Here is a 20,264-nt window from a genome sequence, read left to right on the forward strand (position 1 = left end):
AGCAAAGAAGTTTATAGATACATTTGATGGAAAGCTTATATACATATGCCATTGTTGAACCAATTATACTTGTACAATTATTGGTTATGAATTTGATTCAAGTTCAATAAACAATATAATGGATATTAAGATATCTGAACAATTACATAAGCTAAGGGTGCCGCTATATATGCACCCCTTTCATTTTCACTGCATTTATTAGATTACCATCCACTTAAGTTAGCATAATAGTTGTCACTCTAAAAAAATTTGAGCCAAGTTTGTTGATTTGACAACCAATGTTACAAGTTCGACGTCTAATGAGAGCAATCTATTGTCCTTCTTGGTCAATTATGTACAATCTAGGCTGATTTATCTTCTTGGTCAATTATGTTATAGGCATTTGTCGGATAAGATGACAATGCAAGTCTGGGTTTACCAAGTGCACACCCTTGTGTAATAATGAACGTGAATTTTTCTTGTCACTAAAAAAAAACAAAGTAAATTGTAGCATAGCTACAAAAGTGACTATGGAGTGAGTATAACATGATTTTCGTACTAAAAAGTTACGAGATTAATTATTGTTAATATCCTCTCAATTGAACCCATTACATGGGGTTGTAGGATGACACAAAAAATTGCATAAATAAAGTTGACTAATAAGTATATTTACATCATACCATTCCAAATAGGTAGTCACAAGATTGAACTGATCGATCTGGTGATGGGAACATTGATTCTTTAAGTTGAAATATATTGATAAAGTATAGAACAATTAAGTACTATTTTGTAAATAATTATGAGTGTTTAAAAAAAAAGGTATATACATCATTAATTAATCAAAAGAGATAACCATACAAACATATATATGGTATATGTAGGTTGGCAAGATGGCATGCTTTTATGGAAACCAAATCAATGGTCAAAACATGCATATGCTGTCTGTAAACCCTAGATAGCTATCTCGTTCTTTTTTCACCTTCTTCTCGGATCGGATCGGATCGGCCAGGCCGGCCACCATCAAAGGTGAGTGTATATACCATACTCTTATATATGTTCTTCATAGAATTTAAAGATTATTGGTGAAAATATATATTTTTATCAACAGTATTTAATTTGAAAAAATTAATGATGAATGTAGAGAAAATTTACATTCCATTAAAATTACTGGTGGTGATTTTGTTGACGATATTTTTTTCATAAAACTTTTTTTTTTTTTCATTTACTTATGAATCTTAATTTGTTGACTGAGGCTGTTACACAAGGTGTTTCTGGTGCTGAACTCTTGATTATGAACTAATACATATAAGCAAGATTTAGCATTGCATACCCTCGAATATTGGTTTGCTTCGTCACATAAAAACATTAGTTCTTTGGAAATTTTATATTTTCAGTTTACCATTCTATTTTTTATATGCAGGTTCTTGGTTCTTCATGAAGAATTGCTAGCATATATCGTATTTCTTAATTTTATCGGAGCAATTTCATATGGAAAATCAAGTCCCCGAACCGGTACGTAATTTATAATTATGCAGAGGGTTTATAACCTTAATTATGCATGCATTTTAATTACTGTAATTTTTTAATCATATATAATTGATCAACTGGTTAATTAATTACACATTGTTACTGTTTTAAAAAAAAATTACACATTGCTATTAGTTTTGACTTTTTTTTTTTTGTTAATATATTGCAGAATTGTATATTGAGAGTAAATGGTTGTTCCTGCGAGGAATGTTGTTTGAAGTTGAGGAAGCTCTTCTTAAAAGTTGATGGTACATACTTCACTTATTATTGCATTTTTCATAATATTTATCTACATAATATTCTTTAAGAGGCAATTTAATTCCCAGTTGAGTTTAATTTATCAAATAACTAACTTGGTACACACAAGGATTTGATGAGTTGACCAATTATAAACGTATAGTATAACCTAATTTGGTTTAATTCCGTGTAGTTCTTTGCTAGATAGGATAATAAAGCGGGTTTTATTTAAAGCGTACATTTAAATAACGACTAAGAACTTTTTTTAATATCGAACTAAATGACAACATAATATGCATCATTGGTTCGATTAGGACTCCCACATATTACATATTAGACTCACCACATACCAATTGGAATTTAACTCATTTTTATGGTTGGTCTTGTTTGATAATACAGCTAGTTTATGTCAATGTAAGTGTTTGATTAATCCATTGTGGTAGGAGTGAAGTCCGTTGGCCTAGATGAAGAAAAGAAATGGGTCCTAATAAGAGGAGACGCAGACCCTATAAAACTTGTACGTGCCCTAAACCTTAAGGGCAGGGAGGCTGAAATTATGTACTACTGCAGCCTTGAGCTCAGAGACAATACCACTCCAGATTACCCCGCCGCCGCCACGAAAACACCACAGCCCAATAACTCCGCCGAGAAAAAATCAGGTCGCCGCCGGCGGCAACCGAAATGCCGGCTGCACGGCAGCGATGATGAGGAGGAGGAGGATGTACTGTATTCCGGCCACGTGCGTGAGAGTTATGCGGCGGCGGTGCCGCCGCCTCAGGCGGAGGTTCATGCTCGTAAAGAGTGTTCGGTTCCCGATTGCCCTTTCCATGACTGCTATTTGAAGAGTTTAGCTCCGCCGCCGCCGACGGCGAAGGCCACCATGAGGTTCGATAATTACGGCTTTCAGCAGCTGCCGCCGGCGCCGTGGTGGTATGGTTACGGCGGGCAGGGTATGATGTGATGTTTTAATTTATGGTTTTTTTTTTTTTTTAAATAAATTTCATTTGTTTTATTACTCACTCCATAAATCCCCAATTTCTATTTCTATGTTACAATTTTCATGGTCCTAATCTTACTCTTTTAGAATATATCCAATATAAACCAAAGTATGTATAGATGGGATGGAATTTTTGAATTATATTTTAGTATATAATATGATGATTTTTGTAATTTTTAAAGGTAAAATTTTGAATTTTGTATTACAAAAAAGTTGATCATGGCTAGTCTATTTACTCACTTACCTATTAAAAAGTAAGTTGAATTTATAATGTTTCAGCCCGTGTTAAAATAGGTCAATTTGTATCGATCAGGTTGACTTGTATTGACAACTACATGTTGCTCTTGAAAGATGTATTCAACTAAAAGCTTAAGTAATAACTGGATTGCACATTATGGGTGTTGGGCTGAGATCAGTAATGGATGAAGTCTAGCACCCGGTGGCTGGGAAATTGTTGGGCAAAGACCGATAAAGTCCTTAAGGATCGAGTCCAGCATATAGCCTATGTGATGATGGTCTATAAGTAAGGAAATAAATTGCGCATTCGTTACCAACTATAATTTTTTGCTTGAGTGATAAGCGCTATCAAGCACAAACATGTTTAATTATACAATTTTAATCATAAACTCGTGATGGAAGAAATCTCTCGTAACTTCAAACAAGGTGTTAGTAAAACTTTCTATAGTGTTTTCATACTTTAATTATTAGGGGTCCATGTATAACTATTGCTTATATTGATACCCTGCTCATCACCCTTTGAGTTGCTATAAAATAGTCTTTTCGAATTGAAAATGGTCAGCTAATAGTGAATTTAACGCAGCCGCCTAGGCCTACATTTGAAAATGTTGACCCGCACACGTACGTAGTTTGGCTCCGCCCGATCATTGGTTTCATTTTCGCTTTTGACGCTCAATGTTGTCCACATTCAATGTACCTATCAGCCCAACAACAACTAAATTACAATTTCGGTTTTGCCACCCTTATCACCCACGCGCCTTCTCTCTCACGCTCCAACATTTTTTATTAGTATTTTTATTGTTTAAAGTACTATTAACTCGATTACAATGCAATATTTTTGCTTATTGAATAAAACGGAACAATAATTTATTTAGTACACAAAATTTTATATCATGAATATAAATATAATATCTCAATTATTATCATGTTTACCTTTTGCCAAGCACATTGTACTCAAATAGCATGTAGTGATTCTCCCATATAGGAGGTAATGAGATCGAGTCTCAGTGGAAGCGATATTGACTCTTTGTGCTTACAGATATTACAATGTAATAGAGTCAGTTGTATTGAGGCACTTACCAACCACCAGCTGAGATCGTACAAATTTGGTGTCTTGGTGTAGCACCAAGTAGGGAATGGGAGCTACAACCATTGTCCCCCATCCCGCTGATTCAAATTGAATCTGAATTAGCCTCAAACTAATATGAATAAGTCAATGAGCCTATAGCCATGGGAGCTACAACCATTGTCCCCCATCCCGCTGATTCAAATTGAATCTGAATTAGCCTCAAACTAATATGAATAAGTCAATGAGCCTATAGCCAAGGNAAATAACTAACTTGGTACACACAAGGATTTGATGAGTTGACCAATTATAAACGTATAGTATAACCTAATTTGGTTTAATTCCGTGTAGTTCTTTGCTAGATAGGATAATAAAGCGGGTTTTATTTAAAGCGTACATTTAAATAACGACTAAGAACTTTTTTTAATATCGAACTAAATGACAACATAATATGCATCATTGGTTCGATTAGGACTCCCACATATTACATATTAGACTCACCACATACCAATTGGAATTTAACTCATTTTTATGGTTGGTCTTGTTTGATAATACAGCTAGTTTATGTCAATGTAAGTGTTTGATTAATCCATTGTGGTAGGAGTGAAGTCCGTTGGCCTAGATGAAGAAAAGAAATGGGTCCTAATAAGAGGAGACGCAGACCCTATAAAACTTGTACGTGCCCTAAACCTTAAGGGCAGGGAGGCTGAAATTATGTACTACTGCAGCCTTGAGCTCAGAGACAATACCACTCCAGATTACCCCGCCGCCGCCACGAAAACACCACAGCCCAATAACTCCGCCGAGAAAAAATCAGGTCGCCGCCGGCGGCAACCGAAATGCCGGCTGCACGGCAGCGATGATGAGGAGGAGGAGGATGTACTGTATTCCGGCCACGTGCGTGAGAGTTATGCGGCGGCGGTGCCGCCGCCTCAGGCGGAGGTTCATGCTCGTAAAGAGTGTTCGGTTCCCGATTGCCCTTTCCATGACTGCTATTTGAAGAGTTTAGCTCCGCCGCCGCCGACGGCGAAGGCCACCATGAGGTTCGATAATTACGGCTTTCAGCAGCTGCCGCCGGCGCCGTGGTGGTATGGTTACGGCGGGCAGGGTATGATGTGATGTTTTAATTTATGGTTTTTTTTTTTTTTTAAATAAATTTCATTTGTTTTATTACTCACTCCATAAATCCCCAATTTCTATTTCTATGTTACAATTTTCATGGTCCTAATCTTACTCTTTTAGAATATATCCAATATAAACCAAAGTATGTATAGATGGGATGGAATTTTTGAATTATATTTTAGTATATAATATGATGATTTTTGTAATTTTTAAAGGTAAAATTTTGAATTTTGTATTACAAAAAAGTTGATCATGGCTAGTCTATTTACTCACTTACCTATTAAAAAGTAAGTTGAATTTATAATGTTTCAGCCCGTGTTAAAATAGGTCAATTTGTATCGATCAGGTTGACTTGTATTGACAACTACATGTTGCTCTTGAAAGATGTATTCAACTAAAAGCTTAAGTAATAACTGGATTGCACATTATGGGTGTTGGGCTGAGATCAGTAATGGATGAAGTCTAGCACCCGGTGGCTGGGAAATTGTTGGGCAAAGACCGATAAAGTCCTTAAGGATCGAGTCCAGCATATAGCCTATGTGATGATGGTCTATAAGTAAGGAAATAAATTGCGCATTCGTTACCAACTATAATTTTTTGCTTGAGTGATAAGCGCTATCAAGCACAAACATGTTTAATTATACAATTTTAATCATAAACTCGTGATGGAAGAAATCTCTCGTAACTTCAAACAAGGTGTTAGTAAAACTTTCTATAGTGTTTTCATACTTTAATTATTAGGGGTCCATGTATAACTATTGCTTATATTGATACCCTGCTCATCACCCTTTGAGTTGCTATAAAATAGTCTTTTCGAATTGAAAATGGTCAGCTAATAGTGAATTTAACGCAGCCGCCTAGGCCTACATTTGAAAATGTTGACCCGCACACGTACGTAGTTTGGCTCCGCCCGATCATTGGTTTCATTTTCGCTTTTGACGCTCAATGTTGTCCACATTCAATGTACCTATCAGCCCAACAACAACTAAATTACAATTTCGGTTTTGCCACCCTTATCACCCACGCGCCTTCTCTCTCACGCTCCAACATTTTTTATTAGTATTTTTATTGTTTAAAGTACTATTAACTCGATTACAATGCAATATTTTTGCTTATTGAATAAAACGGAACAATAATTTATTTAGTACACAAAATTTTATATCATGAATATAAATATAATATCTCAATTATTATCATGTTTACCTTTTGCCAAGCACATTGTACTCAAATAGCATGTAGTGATTCTCCCATATAGGAGGTAATGAGATCGAGTCTCAGTGGAAGCGATATTGACTCTTTGTGCTTACAGATATTACAATGTAATAGAGTCAGTTGTATTGAGGCACTTACCAACCACCAGCTGAGATCGTACAAATTTGGTGTCTTGGTGTAGCACCAAGTAGGGAATGGGAGCTACAACCATTGTCCCCCATCCCGCTGATTCAAATTGAATCTGAATTAGCCTCAAACTAATATGAATAAGTCAATGAGCCTATAGCCATGGGAGCTACAACCATTGTCCCCCATCCCGCTGATTCAAATTGAATCTGAATTAGCCTCAAACTAATATGAATAAGTCAATGAGCCTATAGCCAAGGACCTTGTGTTCCAGTGGCATCAAACCCTTCCCTTTATACTGACTCTTGTGCTTCAATAGGTTGAGAAAGTAGTTATGAACAGATACTGCATTCTAATAGAGTTAGTAGTATTAAAAAAAAAAGTCAATGGCCTATATATATTTAAAAAAAATACGGAGTAACAAAAACCAACAAAGAAAACAAAATTAAAAAGCAGCGCGTGCATATTGTTGCGAGTACGGAGCCAATTTACCCTGGAAATACAAAATATAATCTCGTGGCAGGCACGTGACGTTCGCACTTGCATAATTGCGTTTCGCACTTTCAGTATATAACTGCGAAATATCCCTCTCGCAGTGCAACTCTTCTCTGTTCTTCATTGTTTCTCAGCCTGAAAATCTCCTCAATCGCCGTTGATCAAAGCTCCTTTTCCGGTAGGAAATTCTTTCCGTCGTATTCTGTTTCTGTCGGAGGGGATGACGACGTCGTTTGGAGCAGCAGCAGCAGCAGCAGCTAGGACCGCCATCTCCAAGGATCCGAAGATTCAAATTCCCAGCTGCACCGGGCTGAGGAGCGGCGGCTCCGATTCGCTCCGCCTCAGTAACCGTCTTCGCGTGTTTCGCTCTGCCTCGGCTTCGAGTCCTAACATTTCGGTCATTAGAGCCGTAACGACGGTAAATTTTTCTTCCTCCCCGCCGTCATTTCATCCGTTACTGTTAATTCCACTGTAGAGTGGATGTTTTTGGTGAAAATGTTCTATGTTGTACATGAAATGAGTGTATGGAGCAATAATGAAGTTTTCAGATCGAGGTTCCACCAGTGTAGCACACTAAGGAATGTTTGAGTGTTAGATTCTCATTTAATTTTGGGGCAAAAAAAAAAAGTTCTATAGCCCCCTTAAGTTGTTAGGGTACAAACATAGCTGCATTGTGTAAAGGCTTTTCTCACTTCGTGCTACCACTGTTCTGGCATTGTGGAATTTCTATGGATTCAGAAATTGAAACATAAAGTAGTGGCTTTGGTTTAAAAAGAATCGAATAGTTAAAGGGGGATTTGACAAAAAAGTTGCATTTTTCATAAGTATAGATGCTTTAAAAAAAAAAAAGAAAAGGAATCCTGCTTTTTTATTTGACACAAATTGCATTTTCCTCAACTATTGATGGATGATGTTTAGTAGTTATTTATGGGTTATTACATTTGGAGATAACTTTCCTAAAAAGTACACTTCTAAATTTAGTATTTTGGTGTGAAGTTGAATAAAAAGCCCATAAGTGGATACCATGGCTTTGGATTGAAGAGCATGGAAACCATGGTCATTAGCCAATCATATGGTGTCTCATCAGGTGGGATTTGTCCCACCTGGGTACACTTTATACTACTCGACTACAAGACTGATAGCTGGGATAGCATAGTGTCACTGCTCATGTGGCATGCAGGGGTGACTATGTGGTTTGTTATGTGTATAGGCATTTGTGCCTGAAACAATTTTTTAGGATATGTGGGGTGACTGGGAATGACTGATTTCAGCACAAAAAAATGGTGGTGTGAAAACAGGGTGGGAAAATTCAATAATTGCAATTTGCATATGTTGAAAGTCTGTAAGAGTGATGACTCTAAATTTTTGTAATTCTTAGAGCTGCATGTTGGTGAGAAACATCAAACAAAAATAAAATAAAATTGTGAACCATTCATCTGTATTGATATCAATACAATTGTTGCTTCAGGCAAACAGGCACAGAACAAAGAATCAAGTAATATTATTGTATTGGCATTTATATCCTATTTCATATCTGCTGCTGGTGAAAGGAAACAACTATACAGTGAAGCTGGTTTGGGATTTACTTCACTAATATAAAATGTAGATTTCTCAATCTAATGATTTTTTTGTCATTATGCAGCCACCAGAGTTGGACACTTCTGCCAAGCCTAAACGTAGCAAGGTTGAAATATTCAAAGAGCAAAGTAACTTCATAAGGTATCCTCTCAATGAGGAAATTCTTACAGATGCACCTAACATCAATGAGGCTGCTACTCAATTGATCAAGTTTCACGGGAGTTATCAACAATATAATAGAGATGAGCGTGGGAAAAGGTCATATTCATTTATGCTCCGAACAAAAAACCCTGGTGGAAAGGTTCCAAACAGACTCTACTTGGCCATGGATGATCTTGCTGACCAATTTGGAATTGGAACCCTTCGATTGACAACGAGACAAACATTTCAACTCCATGGTGTCCTGAAGAAAGACCTTAAGACTGTGATGGGCACTATTATCAGAAACATGGGCTCTACTCTTGGTGCATGTGGTGATCTCAACAGAAATGTACTGGCTCCAGCAGCACCATATGTGAATAAAAGCTATTTATTTGCACAACAAACTGCTGATGACATTGCAGCACTTCTAACTCCTCAATCTGGGTTTTATTATGATGTTTGGGTGGATGGGGAGAGATTTATGTCAGCAGAATCTCCTGAAGTAGTCAAAGCTCGAGAAGATAATTCTCATGGTACAAACTTCCCTGACTCAGCTGAGCCCATTTATGGAACTCAGTTCTTGCCAAGGAAGTTTAAAGTTGCTGTTACTGTGCCAACAGACAACTCAGTTGACCTTTTCACAAATGACATTGGCATTGCGGTTGTGTCAGATGAGAATGGAGAGCCTCAGGGTTTTAACATATATGTAAGAATTTCATCTATCATACTGACCCTTCTTTCTTTTTGCATGTGTTCGAGGGATATTAATGCAAGCCATGTATGACTTCTTTGCAGGTTGGTGGTGGTATGGGTCGAACTCATAGGATGGAGACCACATTTGCTCGCCTTGCAGAGCCATTGGGCTATGTTCCAAAAGAGGACATATTGTATGCTGTGAAAGCTATTGTTGTTACCCAGAGAGAATATGGTAGAAGAGATGACCGTAGGTACAGCAGGATGAAATATTTACTCAGCTCATGGGGGATTGAGAAGTTTAGAAATGTTGTTGAACAGTATTATGGAAAGACCTTCGAGCCCTGCCGTGACTTGCCTGAGTGGGAATTCAAGAGTTACTTGGGGTGGCATGAACAGGTTTGCTACTTTAGTATGCCAATGTGTAAAATTTTGTTGTTTTAGGATTCTTGATCTTCTCATCCCTTTTGCAGTTTTGCACATTCTCTGTTAATTACCAAAATTTTCATTTTAAAAATATATTTTAATATTTTCATTCCCATGTTGGTGGTCTAGAAGTTACTCCCTAGTCCACAAATGCTATCATGAGATATTAAAATTATGGAGTATATTTTAGAGCTTAAATTTGTTAATGATAATTCCATGTTGTAACTTGGCAGGGGGATGGTAGACTGTTTTGTGGGCTTCATGTTGATAATGGTCGGATAAAGGGAGAAACTAAGAAGATGCTTCGAGAAGTTATTGAGAAGTATAACTTGGATGTGCGCATCACACCGAACCAGAATATGATCCTTTGTGATATCCAGCATGCATGGAAGGACTCCATTGCTACAGCTCTTGCACAGGCTGGTCTGTTGGTAAGGCTTTGTTCATAGTATGCATATGTGTGTCTTGAAGGACTAATTAGATAGCCTCCACGAAACGACCCCAAATACATATTTTTTTAATTGCCCAAGTTAAAAAGCAGCATTTTGATGCTAGGAATTTCTTATAAATTTGCCCATGAAGCAATCCGTTGAGGCACAAACTTATAATATTTAAAAAAAAATTATAGTTTGCCTAGGGGCTGCTCTGTCAGTAAAATAAATACCGATTTTTTTAATTGCCTAGTTAAATGGCACTATTTCTATGGAGAAAATTTTCTAATTAATTTACCAACAGAGCAATCCATTGGCAAATTTGTAATACTTTAAAAGTCACAATTTACTGGCAAAATTGTCTTGGAAATTAATTGTGCCCAATTTAGCAACATACTTACTGATGACATTCAATCTGCCAAAAATATCCATCTCTAATCTGATGTTTTTTAAGCATGGTGAAGACATGTAATATAAAAATATAAGTATGGTATACACATTATATAGTAGAAAAGTCCTTTGTTTTGGGTCTCCATCTGTATAAGGTTAGTAACCTTGTAATTCATAACAGAACATATATGCTAGTATATAGAAATGCCTGAACTGTATGTTAGTTAACTGGAATTAGAATGCTCTGCTCTCTTGCACAGATTGTGGAATTTAATGCCTGAGGCTTTGTATTGTTGTGGGGTTTAGGAAAGATGTATTTCAGTAAAGTTGAACTTGGGAGGCTTTATCTTTGAGAGTTAATTAGCAGAGCTGATAGTATTTGTATGAAGCCCTGTATAAGATGCGAGTACCTATAACTGAAGGATGCTCTTTGATTTAAGAGGGAGCTGAAGAAACAAAATTTTGCTTAATTTGTTTATATTCTTGGTGTTGGTATGAGAAATCATGTAATTTAAAGTTTGCTAGATGTCTTCTCACAAACCTCCATCTATTTTTTATGGACAGGAACCTAGGCAGGTGGATCCCCTCAATTTAACAGCAATGGCATGCCCAGCTTTTCCCCTGTGCCCTCTTGCAATAACTGAAGCTGAACGTGGAATTCCTGACATTCTTAAGCGGGTTCGAGCAATGTTTGAGAAGGTATGTAGCAGAGACACTTGCCAAACTTAAACGATTTGATCATAATAGCACCATTGCTAAGCTTGGAAGTTTTGGCTTTAGGTTGGCCTTGAGAATGAAGAATCTATAGTGGTAAGGGTAACTGGCTGCCCTAATGGCTGTGCTAGACCATATATGGCTGAACTTGGCTTGGTTGGTGATGGCCCTAACAGTTATCAGGTAGTTCAAGCTCTATCTTTGTGGGAATATGGCCCTTTTATTAACCCTTTCTGAATTACTGTCCTTATTCTGTGAAGAGAGGAAAGCTGACTAGGTCACAATTTTTCTTGATATAGATTTGGCTTGGTGGAACAACCAATCAGACTTCATTGGCAAAGCCTTTCAAGGATAAGGCTAAGATTCAAGATCTTGAAAAAGTTTTGGAGCCTTTGTTCTATCATTGGAAACAGAATCGGCAAGCAAGTGAATCATTTGGTGACTTCACAACCCGCATGGTAAGAAGGAAAATAAACGACGTCTTAGAAATCATCACATATTTTCCTCTAAAAGGTCAAAATTATCATTACTTGAAATTACTCCAAATAACTAAACTTGTACTCATTAATGGAAATAGCAAATCTTTCTGTTTTCTCGGAAAGAAGTTTCAAAGTCAAGAATCTGATATGTCATATGTGTGTGTGTGTGTGTGTGTGTATCCTTGAAAACTTTAAGCTTGTTGTTTATTTATGGACACAGACATAACATTTTGTTGTTGTGGAATACGTAATGAGCTCCCATATATATGTGTGTATTCCAGTGATGAACTAATGCAGTTCTTATAACTTGTCAGGGATTTGAAAAACTAAACGAGTTGATTAACAAATGGGAAGGAAGCCTACCTGTGCCCTCATCTTGATATGATCCGAACCTCGATTCTGAAAACGAGACCTGCGAAGAAGCTATGGATGTACGAACTTGCTAGATTTTTCAAGATAAGAGCTCCCCATCATCAAATGCTGGCGAGTTAAGTTATTCTCAGCAAAATATGCGAGAGCCTGAGCAAATAAATAGACTGCTGACTTTGTTGTCAGCTTTCTCAATGTAGAGTCTTGGCCTACATTATCTAACAAACCATGCAAGTACGCAGAACGTGCACTCACTTCTTCCATTCGTGTTTTTTTTTTCTTTAGCTTTCTTTCTGTTTTGTGTGTGTGTTATATAGTGACTGCATTACTGCTGCTCTTTAGCTGAATGGAATACACGATTTAACTGGATTGTGCTGAATAAAAGATCTTTTGTTTTCTTCCTCTCTATATGTTGATTTTATTTGGTTTTGATTTTTGCTTAGAAGAAACAGTTTGGAGTAGAAACAAAGCAGGGGACAAGAGAATAGATTAGAAAACAAGGTTTTACATCCTCTGTTATAAAACCAATTACAACATATTACAGACAGAAGCAAAGGTAGGTTTCTTGGTTTCTCACTTGTGGCAAATCTTGGCAGTGGGCATTGTCACACAGATAGGTGCATACTTCTTCCTAGCCTCCAGAGTCCCTTTCTTCGGCTCGTCCGCCATGGCAATCTTGGCGATGGAGCACGCCGCCGCCATGGCAACGCCGAAAACCAACTCCCTCCTCCCGTTGCTGCTCTCTTCCCCGGTCTTCGCCACGGCCTTTTCGCCCTCGGACGCCTTCGAGGCCCTGACGGTGAACGCCCCACGGCGGCCGGAGGTGGGAGCCTTGGCGACTGCGGGGAGGAATGCGGGTGTTGCTGTCATGGATGCCATAGCCTTTGGTTTGGAGTTCTTGATCACTCTCTTGTGTTTGTGTGTTGTGGAGAAAGAGTTTGGGGGGAGGGGTGTTTGGTTAGTTAAAAAGTGTGCAAAGGGGGGGAAATAGGTGATTCATAGAAATGCAATCCATTTTCTTATCCCAAAAAGGATATTTTCCCCAATGGATTATTGCCATGTGTGACCACTCTATCTTGGGTGTATATTTAGTGGTGGATAGACTTCTCCTGTGGGGCACCAATTCTTCTCTAACATGATTTTGCTTTTCTTCATTGTTAACCTTTTCCCCTTGTTGACAACCAATCATACGCATAGATGATGGATGTCTCATGGCTTACTATGTGATAAAACAACTATAAACTATGTAACCCATTTTACATTTGCACAAGTATATGTTGAGATGGTTAGCATGGCTAACTTAATTAGTTCTTGAGTGATAAATGGTAGTCATGAACACATAATCGAGCCTTTATAATTGCAATGTAGGAATTACATCTAATATGATGGGTTTCTAGTGGACACCAAACACTGATCTTCCCATTGTTTCTCACCACTTAATGGAGAATCTTTGTAAACACCTGACCCTCTTCTCCAAAAAGTTAGATCTCCAATCCTAAGGTCCCGACCCGACAGAGCATATGGGAGGAAGTAAATCATAGTAACTCAGTGTGTTAGCAGATGCTAGGGTGTAGGTTTTGGAGGAAAGGAAATTTCGCCTTTTTTTAAGGCAAATATATATGTTGAGATGGGTGAAAAGTAATATTATTGGTGTATTGTATATTATATAAGCAGAACGTTGTATTCTAAAAAGAGTAAGAGGTAGGCTATGTTTGGCAAACCGAGCTGAAAAGGTAGCTGAAAGCTGAAAAGTAGTTGAAAACTGAAAAGCTATAAGCTCGAAGCTGAAATCTGAAGAGCTGTTATGCTTAAAAGTGTTTGGTAAAATTAGCTTTTTGATAAGCTGATAAATGTAAAAAGACTAAAAAGGACATCTTCATACAATTTAAATAATTTTAAATTTAAATAGGTTTGTTTATATATTAAAATATAAAATAATGAAATAAATATATTTAAATAAGATATAAAGTAAGAACATATATTTGAAAATATATAAAGTAAAAAAAAAATATTTATAATTCATAAGATTAGTTCATACAAAAATTAATGTTCAAACATAAATATCAAACTGAAATTACAATCAAACATAATGAAAAAATAATGTCAAAAGGGTTTTAATTGAGAGGGGTAAAGGATGTCATTTATTTAAAATAATAAGGATAAAGATGGAAAAAAGTTAAAAAGTTACTAGCTTATTTTGAAAAGCTATCCCAAATAGCGTTTCAAAATAAGCTCTTATTTTAAGCTACTAGCTTATTTTGAGAACATTACCAAACAGAGCTTATAGCTTATTAGTAGCTTAAAATAAGCTATAAGTTCCTAAATAAGCTCTGCCAAACAGAGCCGTAAATGATTAAAAAAATGAATTCTTTTTATTTTATTTTTAAATGATTATATATTAGTAATTAAATTCTAGAAGTCAATTGGTACTATTATATATTTATATAAAACATATTAAAATATCAAAAGATGTTTGCTTAAGTGAGAAGGGTTCGAATTGTTTAAGCATGAAGTTGAGATTTTGAAATCACATATATACGTCAACTCCAGAAGTATTTCTAAATAAAGCTTGACCAAAATTCAATTAATTTCTCTTCTCGAAGTACGTAGACACCATTGCAACATGTAAAATAAAAAATATAATAAGAAATAAAAAGGTTTTAACATGTTCAATGTGGTCAACTAGTTCCACTACTAATGAAATAGTATGACCCCACCACCATATATATTCTATGCTCACATTTCACTTTCAAGTTGGATAGTTGAAATTTGTTAACAAATACTACGTATATTATATGTAAAATTTATTTTTTTGATTTAAAATAAAAAAAAAAAAAACTATGCACGATAGTGACATTTTCTAATATTAAAATCTTCAAAATATTGCTTGTATGAAGTGTTATGAGAAGTTAATAGTGAGATAAGATTATGACTTACTTCTATTGCGTAGTTTATGAATTATTACATAGTTTACCCAAAATACATTATTAGACTGTAGCTACGAGTTTCTTTTTGGAAGTGTCCAATTATCCTGTCATGAGTCATCTAAAATTGATGTCATGTGCTATATCCTGTTGGTGCATAATTGGGCATTATGCACAAGCAAAAAACAGCCTTTATCACCAGTTATGTCTTGTCCTATCTTGAAATTGTTAACAAAATAAAGTTTATGAACTTATTTTGAGTTTGTTGATTAAGGCTTGTGTCTGGAAAGTAGGAAAATGACTTATAGAAAATGTTTTCTTTCCCAGAAAATAGGTTCATTTCCGGTGTTTGGATGTATTTTGAAACACTGTCTTTGTGTGCCTGGTTCATTTTTTTAAAAAAATAAGTAGAATTGTATAGTTACATATTTTTTTTATTATTTTATTTAAAATATTAAAATATTTATAATAATATTAAAAATAATATTTTTAATTAAAAAAACCCTAATTTCCGTCGGATACTATGCGGAAACCATACTATGATTTTTGACGGAAACGTTCGTCTTCTTCTTTGACATGAAACGGGAGAAAATGACTTTCACCCAGTCAACATAAAATAATTTTAGACGGAAGTCATTTTCTGCTATTTTAGAATAATTTTTCTCAGTCAACGGAAGTCACTAAATTTTTAGTAGGTGAAAATGTAAATTCTCTGAACCAAACATCACTCAATAGAATATTCAAAATGATCACCATGAATGAATCCATGTTCCGGAGTATATAGTAATGAACGTACTATCACAATGCGCGGAGGTACCACTCCTTCAGCGTGCATAAAAGTAGTTAGAGTGAAGACCAAAGCCTCGCGCCAGCTACAAAAAACCTCTCTCTAAGGGCGGCGTTAACAACAGCAATGTCGATCACCGCCGCCGGCTTCCTCTCCCCGCCGCGATCTCTCTCTCCTCCGCTCCCCAGGCTCCTCACTCACCGCGCCGCCATTTGCGCCGCCGTCGCTCGTCCGGCTTCCATTTCGGTCTCTTTGAATCGCGCGCTAAGCCCTAGCCGCCGCACTTTTCTGCTGCTGCCGCTCGCCGCTGCCGGCGGCGGCGGCGACGTCAACGGCGGGAGCTTCTCCGGCGGAGGCGGCGGAGATGGAGACGCGGAGGGCGGCGATCAGAGCGGGAACAATAAGAAGGAGGCGTTAATGGTGTTGGCGGAGGCGGGGAGATCGCTCGAGAGCTTGCCTAAGGACTTGAAGGCGGCGATCGAGAACGGAAGGATTCCCGGATCGATAGTTCTGAGGTTCCTGGAGCTCGAGAAATCGGCTTGGCTTAAGTGGCTTCTCGGCTTCGGAGGCTTCAAGGAGCGGCTCTTAGCCGACGATCTCTTCCTCGCTAAGGTGGCAATGGAATGCGGCGTCGGAATCTTTACCAAGGTTTTCTGAATTCTGAATCTCAAAACTTCTATTTACATTTTTCTCCCCACATATTCCCTGAAATTACATTTTTACCCCCCGAGTTTGAACTTCTACACAATATGCTTCCAGACCCTAGAGGCCTAGAGGTCATTTCACAGATAAAATTCCTGACAATGATGGCTATGTTGGGAAACATGATTCGTTGATTCATTGATTCCTCACTCTTATCAATGCTATTTTTTAACCTTTTAATCTGAGAATTTTTGATAATGAAACCCAAACTGTTAACTGTTTACTGAACTTCAAAATGAAATCAAAATCTTAAAGGTAAGACAATCATCTATGTAACATAAGTGAAGAGTTAAGTTTCTGTGAGGAAGAATTGGATAAGAAGAATGTCTTTTGGTCCTGGTGCAGTTATCTTTAGAGAAGAAAAGGAGGAAACTTTGAACTTTTTGATGAAGGGGAAAACAGAGGTTGAGTGGGAGGAATCAATATTAGCATCACTTTTGTTGTTTTGGGACAAAAGAATGTTATCATACTCCATATTAGCATTTAAAAACAGGGAAAATAAAAAGAAGGAATAAGCTTTCTAAGCCACTGATGCTCTACTGATTTTTTTTCTTTCTTTTCTTGAAACTTGCTGAGTATCTGTAGGCTTACAAAAAATACATATAAATATTTATTGAAGCAAAACAGCTTCTTTTTTATTTTATTTTATTTGTTAGGTTTGCTTACTTTCATGTGTGTGTGTGGATGTACAGAGATCAGTGAATAAGATGAAGTCAGCAAAATAGCATAGTTTCTTTGTGTGAAGTTTGCTCACATTTTAAAATTTTTAATTTGTTTGTCCAGACTGCTGCTGAGTATGAACGCCGCAGGGAAAACTTCTTCAAGGAGCTGGAAATTGTTTTTGCAGATGTGGTATGGTTCTTGTATTTATTATCCATAATAGTGTGACATGTTTGCTTCATTTTTTTCATTAATTTTGTTTCAATAAGTTGCTAATTTAGATAAAGATAATGCACCCGAGCTATTTGCTGTAATTTTTCCTTGCCAGTCAAGTATGGAGGCAGTATTTTGCTTTATTTTCTGCAACATTGATTGTGCAGTGACAACTATCTCAGCTCAGAGTGTTTACAATGTTTTCTGGATGTGAATGAATTTGTGAAATTATTAAAGGAGTTTATCTGTCCCTTCAATAATGTGCTATAACATTTGAATGGTATTGAATTATGGAGCCTGAACTATTTCAAACTTAAAGACTCTACATTTATTTGATATATCCTGTTATGAGTGAATAGCACTGCATGTAGTTCAAAACTTTGCTCTCACCCTTCTTATATGATTTTTTTTGGTCTGCTTAGGTAATGGCCATAATTGCAGATTTTATGCTTGTCTATCTTCCTGCTCCTACTGTATCTCTCCGACCACCTATTGCACTTAATGCTGGTCGTCTTGCTAAGTTCTTCTACAACTGTCCAGAAAATGCATTCCAGGTAAATTATTTCCCAATAAATTTTAGTTTTGTGAAGATGTAGGCTTTTGATTGCATAAATAATAAAGTTATCAGCATAATGATCAGCTATGATCCTCTGATTCCAGGAGCAGTAAAAAGTAAAAACATCTGATCTTGTGTTTGTTTGTAGGTTGCTCTGCCTGGAACAACATATTCATTGTTACAGAGATTAGGTGCAATAGCGGTAAGAAATATGTACCCTAATTTAAATTTCTTCTGAATAACACAATTTTGAGAGTTGATTGTTCTGAATCTCATAATGTCATCGGTTTTTTTTTATTTATTTATTTTTTTTTTTCTCTCAGCGAAATGGGGCAAAGCTCTTTGCAGTTGGCACCACTTCTTCTTTGGTAAAGTTTATATTTTAATAAATATATGCTAATTAGGACCTGCTATATCTGTCTTTACCTTATATAGTTATATTGCTCTATTCTACTTCCCTTTTTTACTTTCACTCATTAAATTTTAAAAATATTGTTGGACTTAGCTCTCCTCTGAGTTCTTTGACCCTAAAAGCTTCATGTTGTCGGTATCATCTTGTTGTATAGTTGTATAGTGTATAGTTGTATATGCCAAGGCAACCATTATTGTCACTTAAGTTCAAAGGTTACACATTTTCTCACTTCTGGCTGCTGTGATACTTCCCTTCTTCCTTTCATGATTTAAGAGACGGGACCTTAATCAGGTTGATGCTTTTATGGAGGTTGGTACAAGAGCTTTTTTAAAAAGAATCTTGGACTCCTCCCCTCCCCTTTCTCTCAAGTTCCAAACCTTCTCCGTTCGTTAGACAAACCATTTATTTTAAGCTAGTTCAAGTTTTCTCTATTACTGAACTGCTGCCTATGAACCACACATAAAAGGTCAATGGGACTTATTCTGGCCTTTGAGGGAAGGAAAGGGGTGTGCGGGATATGGTGCTAAACTTTGAAAAGCGAAAAGTTTTTTTTTTTTTTTTTTTCCTCCTCCCTCCTTTTTGGTGGGGCTAAGATTCTATTTTCCATCACATGGTTCTGTCTGTTCCTTGTTCCTTTCATTTTTATTATTTCCCGAGTAAGTTGAAATTTTCTCTAGTGGTCTTGCATGATTAACAGTACTTGAAGCTGGGCTTTGTGGTGGAACTAACGGTTTTGTGTTCAGGTTGGTACCCTTGTGACAAATGCACTGATAAATGCACGGAAAACTGTTGATAAGTCCTCGGCAGAGGCGGTTGAGAATGTACCTGTATTATCGACCAGTTTTGCATATGGTGTCTATATGGCAGTCTCTAGCAACCTTCGGTACGTATAGATTGGATGCATATTGTTATTACTCAAATATAATTGCTACGGGTTGTCAAGTTACAGTCTTTTTTGTAACTTGTCACTAATAATATTCAATGAGAGCCGTCTCTAATTCTCATCACTCGAGAATTCCTGCATCCAGGTTTCTCTAAACGAAGTTTTGTCTGCTACAGGTACCAAGTGTTGGCGGGAATTATTGAACAGCGGATGTTAGAGCCTCTGCTGCACCAACACAAGTTGGTTTTGAGCGCGCTGTGCTTTGCTGTTCGGACAGGCAACACCTTCTTGGGTTCATTATTGTAAGATTTTTCAACTCCCTTCTTGAATGCCAGTACCGCTTCTCCATTTCATGGCCCGCCATTGTTTTCTAAGCATCGTATTCTGAATTGCTTCGCAGGTGGGTCGATTATGCACGCTGGATAGGGATTCAAAAGGCGGAAGAAACCGAAAGCTAGAGCGAGTTCTCAGGTGAAACGTTTTAGTTCCATTGATGGATGTCTGGTAAATTAGTTGACATTACATTACAGAAACTTAGGTCTCTGGAGATTGATTGTTTAAATGTTAAATTTGCAGTTCATAAGTGGCATACTTAGGAATCTTGTATTAGAATAAATTTTTTGATGATTGTTTTGGGATCAAAATTCAAACTTTTTAAATTTCTTCCTTTTTTCAAATGGATTATACCCCAATCCCGAGAACTCCACTATTCCTTCCTTGAAAACTCGGTGGAGGAAGTTAATTGCGAAATGTGCCTTAACTGGCAAATTTCTTCCTTTTTTCGGTGTAATTGATAGCCGATATAGTTTGGAATGTTATTGTTAGTGTAACAATTGTATTTTCCTGTTATTGTTATTGTATAGTTTGATGATTGTTTGGGGATCAAAATTCAAACTTTTTCAAATTTC

At 36.8% G+C, this 20,264-nt stretch overlaps 3 protein-coding genes across 3 annotated transcripts; 2 read left to right on the forward strand and 1 right to left on the reverse strand.

Annotated features, from left to right (window-relative positions):
* Window positions 1–7,093: 7,093 nt before the first annotated feature.
* LOC116024918 (sulfite reductase 1 [ferredoxin], chloroplastic-like) lies at window positions 7,094–12,621 on the forward strand. Its single transcript, XM_031265954.1, has 8 exons — window positions 7,094–7,416; window positions 8,641–9,423; window positions 9,513–9,809; window positions 10,070–10,267; window positions 11,222–11,356; window positions 11,438–11,554; window positions 11,671–11,829; window positions 12,165–12,621. Exons 1-8 carry the CDS (start codon window positions 7,219–7,221, stop codon window positions 12,228–12,230), a joined length of 1,953 nt encoding a protein of 650 aa, XP_031121814.1. The 5' UTR covers window positions 7,094–7,218; the 3' UTR covers window positions 12,231–12,621.
* A 65-nt stretch (window positions 12,622–12,686) lies between these two features.
* On the reverse strand, window positions 12,687–13,172 carry LOC116024919 (photosystem II 5 kDa protein, chloroplastic). Its single transcript, XM_031265955.1, has one exon. The coding sequence runs from the start codon at window positions 13,096–13,098 to the stop codon at window positions 12,793–12,795; it is 306 nt and encodes a 101-aa protein (XP_031121815.1). The 5' UTR covers window positions 13,099–13,172; the 3' UTR covers window positions 12,687–12,792.
* A 2,810-nt stretch (window positions 13,173–15,982) lies between these two features.
* LOC116024660 (protein RETICULATA-RELATED 4, chloroplastic) lies at window positions 15,983–20,232 on the forward strand. The gene is made up of 8 exons (XM_031265613.1): window positions 15,983–16,578; window positions 17,416–17,484; window positions 17,928–18,059; window positions 18,210–18,263; window positions 18,385–18,429; window positions 19,217–19,356; window positions 19,533–19,658; window positions 19,757–20,232. Exons 1-8 carry the CDS (start codon window positions 16,057–16,059, stop codon window positions 19,812–19,814), a joined length of 1,146 nt encoding a protein of 381 aa, XP_031121473.1. The 5' UTR covers window positions 15,983–16,056; the 3' UTR covers window positions 19,815–20,232.
* The last annotated feature ends 32 nt before the right edge of the window (window positions 20,233–20,264 follow it).

This window comes from Ipomoea triloba, chromosome 7 (genome assembly GCF_003576645.1).
Source record: "Ipomoea triloba cultivar NCNSP0323 chromosome 7, ASM357664v1".
Taxonomy (NCBI): Eukaryota; Viridiplantae; Streptophyta; class Magnoliopsida; order Solanales; family Convolvulaceae; genus Ipomoea; species Ipomoea triloba.

Excerpts from the sequence above, each read along its gene's own strand:
- LOC116024919 (XM_031265955.1), bottom strand. The coding sequence starts at position 13,098 with ATGGCATCCATGACAGCAACACCCGCATTCCTCCCCGCAGTCGCCAAG.
- LOC116024918 (XM_031265954.1), top strand. The coding sequence starts at position 7,219 with ATGACGACGTCGTTTGGAGCAGCAGCAGCAGCAGCAGCTAGGACCGCC. Across the intron at positions 11,357-11,437 it reads TTCGAGCAATGTTTGAGAAG|GTTGGCCTTGAGAATGAAGA; the intron begins GTATGTAGCAGA and ends TTTTGGCTTTAG. Across the intron at positions 11,830-12,164 it reads GTGACTTCACAACCCGCATG|GGATTTGAAAAACTAAACGA; the intron begins GTAAGAAGGAAA and ends ATAACTTGTCAG.
- LOC116024660 (XM_031265613.1), top strand. The coding sequence starts at position 16,057 with ATGTCGATCACCGCCGCCGGCTTCCTCTCCCCGCCGCGATCTCTCTCT. Across the intron at positions 17,485-17,927 it reads AAATTGTTTTTGCAGATGTG|GTAATGGCCATAATTGCAGA; the intron begins GTATGGTTCTTG and ends TGGTCTGCTTAG. Across the intron at positions 19,357-19,532 it reads GCAGTCTCTAGCAACCTTCG|GTACCAAGTGTTGGCGGGAA; the intron begins GTACGTATAGAT and ends TGTCTGCTACAG.